Genomic DNA, 11903 nt, shown 5'->3' on the forward strand with positions numbered 1-11903 from the left:
CTGAGTTATTCCTCATCATTCAGGAGGTAATAAGTTGTACTTCCTGGTAGATAGTATAGTACAAAAATAACAAAATGAAATATTAAAATAAAATCGTATTACTAAAGATTGTATGTCTATACTGATACAGAATTAGAAAAAGTGATTCAAGAAAGTCTAGATAGAACATATATGTCTACATAAAACAGACAAAGCCAACTTTTATTCATATCATAACCTTTGAAGAATAGAAACAAGTAAGAATGGCAATCAATTCAAACTGACAAATATATATCCAGCACCTAAATATCAAGTTTAATGAGCATGGGTCAGAGGGATTCAGTTTAAAGGGTTGACTAACAGTTGATTGGATAGTACAAATTAATACAGAGAAATAATAATGTATCCATTTTTACGGCTGTGTAACAAATGACCACAAACTTAACAAATTAAAACAATATCCATTTATTATTTCATAGTTTCCCGGGCTTAGAAGTCTGGGTATCCTGCTCAGGATCTCACTAGGCAGAAACCAAGGTTCAGCCATAGCTGCAATTCTCAGCTGAGGCTCAGGGTCCTTTCCAAGCTCACTGGTTCTTGGCAGAGTTCATGTCCTTGTAGCTATAATGGCTAAGGTCACCCTTTCCTTGGCCAGAGACCACTACCAACTCTAAGAGATCACTAACTTCCTTGCCATATGAATACTTGCCTTTTTCCAGGCCAGCAGAAGCATACCTATCTCTAACCTTCTTCTCCCCATCCAGGCTGCTATGAGGGAGTCGTGAATCAGATGTTAATGAAATCACAGGAGTGACTATCGCCTCTACCATCATCGTTTTCCATAAAATAAAGCCTATTTAAGGAGCTGCTATACTACCATATCCACAAGTTCCACCAATACTCAAGGGGAGGGAAAAATACAAGGTGTGTACACCAGGGGTCAGGAATTTGGGGGACCATTTTAGATGTCAGCCTACACAGATAGGTAAAGATGCTACACAAGCAAAAGAGGAAATGCAATATAAAGATTAGCAGAACAAAGAAAGAAGCAGGACATTAACATATGAGACCTTGCTAACCAAACTCCAGGAACTGTTCTTAAATTTTTTTAAAAAAAGAATTTAAGGTTCAGAAAACTTAAGTAATGTGTATACAGTTATATAGTCTGGATCTATCCAAAGCAAATGTTTGAATTAACAGATCTAGTTAGGTAACTGGTTATTTAATAAACAATTAATGATTAGCTTCCTTGTTGTTGTTTTTTAGGTTGGAAATGGAAATGAGAGTGAGGAAGTAGGGAAGGGTAGTATCAAATAAAGAGAAACACAAGTGCAAAGAAAAAATTAAGCAGACCTCACTCCACAAGGAAACTACAAGTATGGTCTTTAGTTCAGCATGACTAGAGCATACAGTGTATGGTAGGGAATGGATGGACAGAAGCTTAGAGAGATTGGTAGGGGCCAGATGAACATAGTTCTTCTGAAAATTTAATCTTGGAGGACACATGAAGCTGCAGAGGATTTCAGGCAAATTTGATTTGATTTGATTTTAAATAGATTCTTCTGGCAGGAACAGTGTATCCACAGCCTTTACATAAAAATGTTTAAGCAATTGCCAGTCACATACTAGTTATCAATACAAGTTACATATCAAATAAATGCAGAAAAACTAAGAATTCATAATAGAGGCTGAAGAATTCTAGATTAAATGTACACCTAAGGAGAGCCAATTATATATATTGTAAAGAGCAAGGTGAAACTAGAAAAAGAGTGGCAGTACTATATTGGTATCAAGTGCCTACCTTTACTTCACCACCTCCTCCAGCACTTAGCACGTTTTTCCATCCTTGTTCCCTGGCCCTATTTATTCTCTCCAACTTTGGGGGAAAAGAAACAAACAAACAAAACACCATTTCAAGTATTTAATATAAAATACATAAAATACATTTAGTGATGAAATGGAAATCAGTGTTTTTTTTTAAAAAAGTGTTTGTGGGGAGAGAGTGGAATATACCAGGAAAAAATGAATTATCCTCTTACCCTTTCCTTTTCTTGCCTTTTCATCTGTTCAGCCTTCAATAAACTAATCTGTAACAATTTTAAAGACAAACTTCTTAGAACCTTGAAACTAATACCATCTGCAGCTTGGCAAGGGAAGAAGAATAAGAGCAAAAAAAACTACCTGATCTTTTTGTTTCTTTGCTTTATCAATAAATTCCAACCTTCTCTTTCTTGCTGCTTCCTTAAATAAACAAGAACATTTTTATCAATAATAATTTCTACTTTTTCCAGTACATCAGGAAAGTTAGCACACCAAAGGTAGAGGTATGCCCAGGGAGGTAAAAAAGAAATGTCAAAGGTATTTTTTTTTTTTTATAAAGAAATAAGGAGGAAAGGTTTGGAGGTTTTTCTATAGCTTTTGTTTCTTTTCTTATAATTAGTTTTGCAAAGCTTTAAAATAAGCAGACAGATGTCTTTATACCTCAAACATTTTCCTCCTTTCTTCTCCAGGATTCACTTTCTTCAATGGAGTTTGATGGGCCTGGACAAAAAGTAAAACTACAAATTAGATAAGGATTTGTTATCTACATTTCTATCTGCATTTGTTTTCTACATTGATATACTTAAAGAACAGTAGCTTTCAAGCTTTTTCTAAAAGTAACCAGCAATAATAAATATATTTCACATCCAGACCCAGTAAAGACACACACACTTCCAAAGTTTCATAAAATAACTTTACTATGTTTAGTAGATTCTGTTACTTTCCATTCTATCCCCTTTTTAAAAAGTCCCTGCTCTTCATCCACTAAACTAATTTTGCCACTACTAATAGAGAGCACTCCACAGTTTTTAAATAGTCAAGAGAGAGTTCTGGGGTCACTGTTATGGAAGTATAAGGAAAAAAAACACCACTGTGGATATTGCTCTTCATAGTTTACAAATACACAGTTAACATTTTAAAGTATGTTCTATTATATAAAATTTAAAACTAGTGGGAAATGCTACTCAGAAGCTTTGTAAAAATACACATTCCTTCCATACAACGGAATATTATTTAGCAATAGAAAGGAATAAAGTACTGATACATGCTACAACATGGATACATGCTACAAACTTGTAAACATTATGCTAAATAAAAAAATCCAGTCGCATATTGTATGATTCCAATTATATGAACTATCCAGAATAAGCAAATGTACATAGAGACAGAAGTAGATTAGTGGTTCCTGAGGGGTATGGAGGTGGGGGACAAATGGGAAGTGAATGCTAATGGGGAGAAGATTAGGGTGTCATAATAATGTTCTAAAATTGATTGCAATGATGGTTGCACAACTCTGGAAATACCCTGAAAATCATTAAATTACAAACTTTAAATGGATGAATTGTATGGTATATGAATTATATCGCAATAAAGCTATTTTTAAAAAATACATATCCCAAAAAGTTGATGAATCATAATTTTTGGACCTGGGGCCCTGCTTTCTATATATTGACAAGTTCCACAGGTAACTCCAATGTGGCAGGTCTAACACCGGTATCAAAATTGGTGAACCACAAACACCAAACAATTTAAAAATATTAATGCAAGTATTACAGATTCTTACTGTAAATGATCAGCTTTTAAATAGGTTACACAATAATGTAGAATAAGAAGAGAATGTTTAAATAAGATACCTACAAACTCTAGGGTAAGTTACAAGAAGTCGTAAGTTATATTCACCTTTTAATGTTCCATATTGCCTTACATATAAGAACTCAAACATTTGTAAAATAAAAATATCAAACTGTTCCTCTGAGATCACACAGGTACTTTCAGAACACTATGTCTACACAGAAGAGAAAAATATGGTAACATAAAACATCCATACTAAGAGAAATGTTTTTGTGTTTCTTTTTAAAATCAGAGGCAAAATACTGAAATGTGTTCATGGAGCGCCCTCTGGTGGCTTAATAACTACTTCTTTGTTTTAACAGAGCCTTTAAAATATAACTTACAGGGGTTGGAGCAAAGACAGTTTTATGATATGTAAGTATTTTATGATATGCTGAGTAATAATGTAATATATATTCGCTTAAATTTTGAAATTAAAATTAAATGAAAGACAATATTATTAAGCAATATGGTTTTCCTTATGAACTCATTTTTAAGTTTGATAGAAAGTTAAAAAATCTAAAAGATGCTTCTTTAGATTTCCAGGGGGAAATTAAGTCTTTATAAAAAACAGTCATGTAAAAACCCAGGGGGAAAAAACTTATTTTGAAAATCTTATTTAAAATAATTCCAATATTTTGTTAGATTTGAAAAACTTTTCAGACATTTGATTGCCACTTCTTTTTTTCTATTTATTATTTTTCCTCTTAAATTTTTTTCTACTTTTTATTGTGGTAAAATACACATAACATTTACCAATTTAACCATTTTTAAGTACAGTTGTGTAGCATTAAGAACATTCACATTGTGTGTATACAAATGTAGTTTTAAGTGGTATGTATTAAAATAAGCTATATGATATTTCAAGTACTGATTATTATCTAGTTCTCATTGTTCTGGTTTAGGAAAATCATATTTGTTTGCCTAAAAAGTTTAAGGACAACAACTTGCCTGAAATCCAGAACACATAATTATCATCTAAATCCTTTATGGGTCATTCAGAATATTTGATAGAATATCTATTATTCAGAATATTATTAACTAGAATCTTAACATATCAGAGCATACTGCTCTTGCATACTGAATAATATTAATTGAAAATGAGAGAAACATTAAGAAAACCAATATATTTCTTGATTCTATCAGCCACATGAAAGAATAGATTATATAGTTGGCTACAATCCTACCCAAACGTAAAGGGCCTTCTGTTATATCATTAATCCAATTTCACCAAGAGTTCCAACCCCTCCATTCAGTCAGGCTAAAACTTGCTCAAGAGAAAAGACAACTGCATATCTACATGTCCATCCATGTGTACATTCCTTATTGAGCTAATATAAAGATAGTCCCCAAAATGATAGATTCATTCCCAGAAAGTCTGCATGTGTACAGCCAAATGTTAAAATGAATTGTGGATGTAATAACTGCCATTTTGGAATAAACATCTCAAAAGTTGTCTATGAATTATCTTTACTTTGAATCATATTTCACTGAACTCCATTAGAAGACATAAAACATTTCCAAAGCAATTTTGATCCAGGGCATGATTTGTTAAAAAAGAAGACATTCATAAGAATGCAATCTGACTAATTTCATATCAATGAAATATAATACAATCACTAATAATAAAGAAAAATGTACAAAAAGTATATATAACACTAAATAAAAACATCAAAATACAAAATCAGAGCTACATTAAAAATACAGGCAATATAAATGTAATGTTTGACTACTGGGAATATGTTCCTTTCCTTTCATTTTATAAAACTGTCAAAAGTATACTAAAAGACCACAGCAAATTTATTGAAATACATACTTTATAGAATAAAATTCAGATCAAAATTATACTACTGAAATTACTTCAAAGAACCAAATAACTCTAATAGAAATCAAGTTTCTAGCTCAAGAATTAAACATATATATATAAGGGATCATTTTCTGCTCAAATTTCTCTTCATCACCTTACACTGAAATAATGTTATCTTAGGCAATAGGGATGAAAGCTCAAAAATACTGGCCTGCTGATTGTGCCTAAAAACAGGGTTTTTATTTGGCCTTTAACCAACCCTATTCACGGCTCTTAAAAATTACAGGATATTGCTTTACTGACTTGGAATTCACTTTATTCTATAATTTCTTCACTTTTTTTTTTAAAGAAACTTACTAGACTCTTACTTTGTGCAAACTGTATAAAAGATGGTCCTAACTTCAGAGAGTTGACAGTCTAAAAAAATAACAAGAGAATATAATAAGGTGCTAAAGCAGTTTAAATAAGGAAGAAATTATTTTCCTGCCTTTTTTGGGGGAGGGTACATTTAGGGAAGAAACAAGAAAGGTCTTGTATTTGAGGTACTTACTATTACCTCTCTTAGATCAGTGAAGAACTTTTTTTTAGTCCTCACCAAATCAATTTAAATTGGTTTAAAGGAGAGAGGCATGGAGAGAGAAAGAAACATCAATGTGAGAAACACTGATCGGTTGCCTCTTGTACATGCCCTGATTGGGAATCAAACCCATAACCTGAGTATGTGCCCTGACCAGGGATTGAACCTGCAACCTTTTGGTTCATAGGATGATGCTCCAACCACCTGAGCCACCTAACCAGGGCAGTCAGTGAAGAGCTTTGAACACCAAAGTCACATTGCCAATGTGACAGTCTCCCAGGCCATAATACCAGCATTATATTTTTACTAGAGGCCCGGTGCACGAAAATTCATGCACTCGGGCAGGTCCCTCAGCCCAGCCTGCACCCTCTCGCAGTCCAGGACCCCTCAGGGGATGCCCGACTGACGGCTGGGAGCAGGCCTAAGCTGCAGTTGGACAACATTAGCACTGCTGAGGAGGTGGGAGAGGCTACCGCCACCACCACTGCGCTTGAAGCCGTCAGCCCAGCTTGTGGCAGAGAGGAGCTCCCCCTGTGGGAGTGCACTGACCACCAAGGGGCAGCTCCTGCATTGAGCGTATGCCCCCTGGTGGTCAGTGTGCGTCATAGCAACCAGTCGTTCTCCCATTAGGGTCAATTTGCATTATTACTCTTTTATTATATAGGCAGGGATCCTCAAACTTTTTAAACAGGGGGCCAGTTCACTGTCCCTCAGACCGTTAGAGGGCCGGACTATAGTTTAAAAAAAAACTATGAACAAATTCCTATGCACACTGCACATATCTTATTTTGAAGTAAAAAAACAAAACGGGAACAAATACAGTATTTGTATTTGCATGTGGCCCGCAGGCCGTAGTTTGAGGACCATTGATATAGGATATATAATCTAAAGCTAACAAAGTGAGCAGTCATCACACAACTTGCTCATTTTTTTTTCAGGCCTTTGTCTCTTTATTTGGACTGTAAGATTTGAGGAGAGAAGAAATATGGTCTTTACTTTGTATTTTCTAAGGACTTACAAAATAATCCAGTGTCCATGTGACATGTACTTAGCCACACAGAAAGAGGCAAAGAAAAGAAGAACATCTAAAAAGAAGGAGGGGCTACCTAATGAACAAAGACAAGAAAGAAAAAGCGTATACATGGTATAGTCCAGGGGTGGGCAAACTTTTTGACTCGAGGGCCACAATGGGTTCTTAAACTGGACCGGAGGGCCGGAACAAAAGCATGGATGGAGTGTTTGTGTGAACTAATATAAATTCAAAGTAAACACCATTACATAAAAGGGTCAAAATCAAGCAAAGTACCATGAGTGGTAATCTGAATAATATCCAGAACTCATACAAGATTGTGAGACATTTTGACCAGCTGAAGTAGAGACCTCAAAGATTATCTAGATCAGTGGTTCTCAACCTTGGCTGCACATTAGAATCACCTGGGAATCTTTTTTAAAATCCTGATTTCTGGGCCTCATCCCCCCGGAAATTCTGTTTCTTTGTTTTGGGGTGGGGCCACAACATTAGTAACAAAGAAACAGAATTTCCAGAGGATGAGGCCCAGAAATCAGGATTTTAAAAAGATTCCCAGGTGATTCTAATGTGCAGCCAAGGTTGAGAACCACTGTTTTAGTATCTTTAGTACTACTATTAATAATAATTTTAGCAGACTACTTATCTTACTAACTAAACAAAATTGTTACTAAAACTACTTTTTTCCTGTTGACCATATGAAATAAGCACACCTTTCAGTGGTCTCAAGAGACTTAACCATTATCATTTTCTCTCTCCAGGTTTTGTTTCTTAATAGTTATCTATCTGCTAACAAAAGTAACAAAATGGCTTCTGTAGAGGGATTTGGTTGTTATTCATTCTTTTAAAGAACATTTGAATGACCTGGAAAAGTCTAAGCTATTTGTCCAGAACCAGTGGACACAACAACAAAACTCCTTGCTCTCAAGAGCTTTTGCTCTGTTACGGAGGAGACGGACAGTTGGCAAATAAAGAAAAAACACATAGAGCATTAGATAGCGACAATGTGGAAAAAAACAAAGCAGAACAGAGCAGAGAGAACTCTGGGTGTGGGGAGAGGGACAGTTGTCAAGGATGAAGGCTCTATTCATAGGTCTTGAGCACAGACCTGAAAGAACTAATAGAGAAAACTACACAGTTTTCTCAAGGGAGAAAAACTAATAGAGAAAACTACACAGTTTTCTCAAGGGAGAGTCCTCCAGGAAAAGGGAATAGAAAGTACAAATGCACTTTTGTATTTTCAATTAAGGGCTTGACATGTTTGAAGGCAACGAGGTTCAGTTAGCATGGCTGCACTGGGAATAGCAAGGGGGGCCGAAAAGTGAGGCTCAGGGAGGTAAGGGGGCATCAGAGGGCTCTGCAGGCCATTGTAAGGGCGCTGGCTTCACCCTGAGAGAGACGGAAAGCCACTGCAAAGTTCCAGGAGGAAACTGCAACAATCTGACCTTTGTTGTCAAAGGAGCATTTAGGCTGCTCAAGTGAGAACAGACTGAAAAACCTAAGTTTGAAAGCAGTGAAATCAGCCAGGAGGTTACTATTATAACCCAGGTGAAAGATGAGGGGGGTGGGGAGGACTAATGTGGTGAAAAAATAATGAGAAACAATCAGGCCATGAATGTATTTTGAAGGCAGGGTTGCTAGGACGTGATGTTGAAAGAGTTGGCAATGATGACCCCAAAGGTTTTGATGAGAACAAATGAAAGGACTGAGTTGCCATTTACTGAAACTAGAGGAACAGTTTGGGAAGGAGGTGGAATCAGGAGTTCAGTTTTACACATGTTAATTCTGAGGTGCCTATTAGAAATCCCATTGGAGATATGAAGACAGAGCTCAGGCAAGAAGTCCAGGCTGGAGATATCAATTTGAGTGTCTGTTTATAGATGCTGTCAATTAGAGAGAGAGTCTAGTACAAGAAGGAAGCTGTCGGGGACATGAGGAACTTGCAAAGGAGGCTGAGATAAGCAGTCAACAAGGTAGGAGGAGAAACAAAAGAATGTAACACTTTGGACTCAAGTGAAGACAATGCTTAAAGAAGAAGGGGGTAATCAAGTGAATCAGAAGCTGAGGGAGAAGAAGACAACTGACCCCTGGACTTAACAGCATGGAGGCCACTAATGCCCTAGTCAAGAGCTATGTTGTAACAACTGACGAGGAAGCCCTGAGCGGAATGGATCAAAGGGAAATGAGAAGAGGAGTGGGAGACAGCACAGACAATGCCTTGGGTAAGTTCTGCTGTTAAAGGAAGCAGAGATGGATATAGGGAAGCAGCTGAAAGGAGGTATGGGAGATAAGGAAAGATTTTTTTTTTAGAGACTAAAGACACAACATGTTTGTTTGCTAACAGAGATGACTCAGTAGAGAGAAGAAATATGATGATGTAGAAGAGAGCCCAAAGAAGGAAAATAATAATATAATAATAATAATAATAATAACCTTAAACACTAGCTATAACACACACACACACACACACAAGAAACAAAAGCAGACTATTTCAAACAGATATGACTGACTGGCAGAAGTGAGGTAGAAAAATTTTCTTCTAATGGCTTCTATTTTCTCAGTGAGATAAGAAGCAAGATCATTAGTCTGAAGTGAAAAACAAGGAGGTAAAGAAATTCATCATCTAGAAAATGGGAGAGTAAGTGGACTGAGGAAATATCATAGGGTAGCCAGAAGGTGCTCATTTGACATTGTTGGTTATAAATATAAAGTGAGCACAGCTACAATAGGGCAGGAGAGCTGATATGGAATTTAAGCCAGAAGAGGAAAATATAAACTAGGAGGAAATGGGCATTGAAAAACAAGTTCCACAGGTCCAAATAAGACAAAGACATTTTTGGAGGCAGTCTTTGAGGAATGCGCAGAAAACATAGGAGGTAATGGTCAGGGAGTGGGATGTTTATTGTTGCAACGACGGAATAGTTGCTACTATTAATATTATCAAATTTGATGGCATATTACAGATGAGAGTTCTGAGGTATGGTAGGAGACAAGACCATTCATTGAAAAAGAACAATCAAGAAAATAAAAGGCCATGCACTATTGAAACAGTCATCATTTTGGGATACTAAAATCATCAAGAGTGATGATAGTGAGTCAGGTATTAAACTCTTCCAAAAATGAGGGTCTGCAGATGACCCTAACATGGTGGTGGGGGTGGGTGGGTAGGTAAGCCGGTGATTTAGTCTAGTGGCAAAAGTGTCAGAGCTTGGGGAAGAGGTGAGAGGTTAGGAAGCAGGAAATAGTCTGGCAATGAGAAGGAAAACACCTCCCTCACCCCACCCTAGACTCAGCAGTAATAAGGGATTAGAAAGAAAGTAGTGACCAAGTAAAAGAGCTGCACAACAGTGTGGTCAGAGACAAGCCAGACTTTAGAACAAGAGCAGTGAGGGCAATCTTTAAAAGATTAGAATACAAGGAATTTTGCTGACAATGTAGTGTAAGTGGGTTTTGTGGATATATTTATCTGCTTGTGAATTCTCAAATACAAAAATTTCCCAGATTTTTATCAAGTGCATCACAGATTTTTACTTGTTTTACACACACACACACACACACACACACACACACACAAATGGCTCTGCTTAGGTTGTTTAAAAAATTATTTCATTTATAACATCACTTTCTTTTTAACGTGCTAACTACTTTGGTTAATTTATCTACTTAATGTTTCTTTATGACTTCTGTTAAGTCCTCTTGGTTTTGGAAGACTGGTGAAGCAGAGCAACAACAATGTTCTTTAGTAACTAAATAAAAACAATCCTATGAATGTCAAGATAATGGAAATGAGCTGCAATTAAAAAAAAAAGGTCAAAGTGATTTTTGTTACTAATGACACAGTTTGTAACACGATCATACCTGTTTATTTTTTTGGAGTGGCTTCTTTTCATGTAATTTTTTCTCTCCATATTTCTTATATGTTAAAGGCACTCCATATTTAGCAGCAGGCTTTGTAATTTGCTGAGCAGACACAACAGAAGCCAAGCTTTGTCCTGAGGCTGGTCTTTTAGCTACATGAAAAGATAAAAATAATTTTTCTAGAGTTCTATATGTTAATCTTTAATTTCAAAATTCTTCAAGATAGAACTTTTTCATTTTCATAGTCTAAATAGCATGTAGTTTGAAACTTTTCATTAAACATATAATTCCTTAGCACACGTCAATGCCTTCATTATAACTATTTTTCTAAAGCCACTTTTTGAAAGAAGCAAAAGTCACACTCCTATAAGATGCTGAAATTTCTCATATAAAAAAAGTACATCCCTAAAATTGACTGTAGGTGATTACTGCACCTACCTGTGAATATTCTAGAAAGCACTGAACTGAACAGTATGTGAATTACATCTCAATAAAGCTGTTAAAGATAAATTTTAAAAAGAACATTCACTGTTTTAGAAGTTACTTTCAAAAACAGAATATAAACTTCAAGAACAACTGTTAAACATTAATTCTATAGCTATGAGCTGCTTAATATTTTCTTCATATACAGTCTGAATGTCTATACTTACAGACTTACTGAAGAACACACACTTTAAAATAATTATTATATCTAAGGATCCCATGAAACAGGTACCTTTAGTACTCCTGGTGGGAATATAAAGTGGTCAAACTATCTAGAGGGCTATCTATGTTAAGAAGAATGTTTACTGAACTCTCCAAAAATTCATCTCAAATAAAAAAAAGACCCCGAATAGCTGCAACAATCCTGAGAAAAAAGAACAAAGCAGGAGGGATCTGAATACCAGATATCAAGCTGTATTACAAAACCACTGTTCTCAAAACTGCCTGGTACTGGCACAAGAACAGATATATAGACCAATGGAATAGAATAGAGAACCCAGAAATCAACTCAAACCACTATG

At 35.8% G+C, this 11903-nt stretch overlaps 1 protein-coding gene across 1 annotated transcript in view; it reads right to left on the reverse strand.

The window, feature by feature from the left end:
• NEK1 (NIMA-related kinase 1) overlaps positions 1-11903 on the reverse strand; it is a 156074-nt gene that overhangs the window by 92468 nt on the left and 51703 nt on the right. The window contains exons 12-16 of the mRNA XM_014535229.1: positions 10900-11051; positions 2461-2520; positions 2161-2220; positions 2019-2066; positions 1781-1855 (exon numbers count right to left, since the gene is read on the reverse strand). Of these exons, the coding sequence (XP_014390715.1) occupies positions 1781-1855; positions 2019-2066; positions 2161-2220; positions 2461-2520; positions 10900-11051 (395 nt within the window). The remainder of the gene's footprint in view (positions 1-1780; positions 1856-2018; positions 2067-2160; positions 2221-2460; positions 2521-10899; positions 11052-11903) is intronic.

This window comes from Myotis brandtii, unplaced genomic scaffold, assembly GCF_000412655.1.
Source record: "Myotis brandtii unplaced genomic scaffold, ASM41265v1 scaffold14, whole genome shotgun sequence".
In the NCBI taxonomy this organism is placed as follows: Eukaryota; Metazoa; Chordata; class Mammalia; order Chiroptera; family Vespertilionidae; genus Myotis; species Myotis brandtii.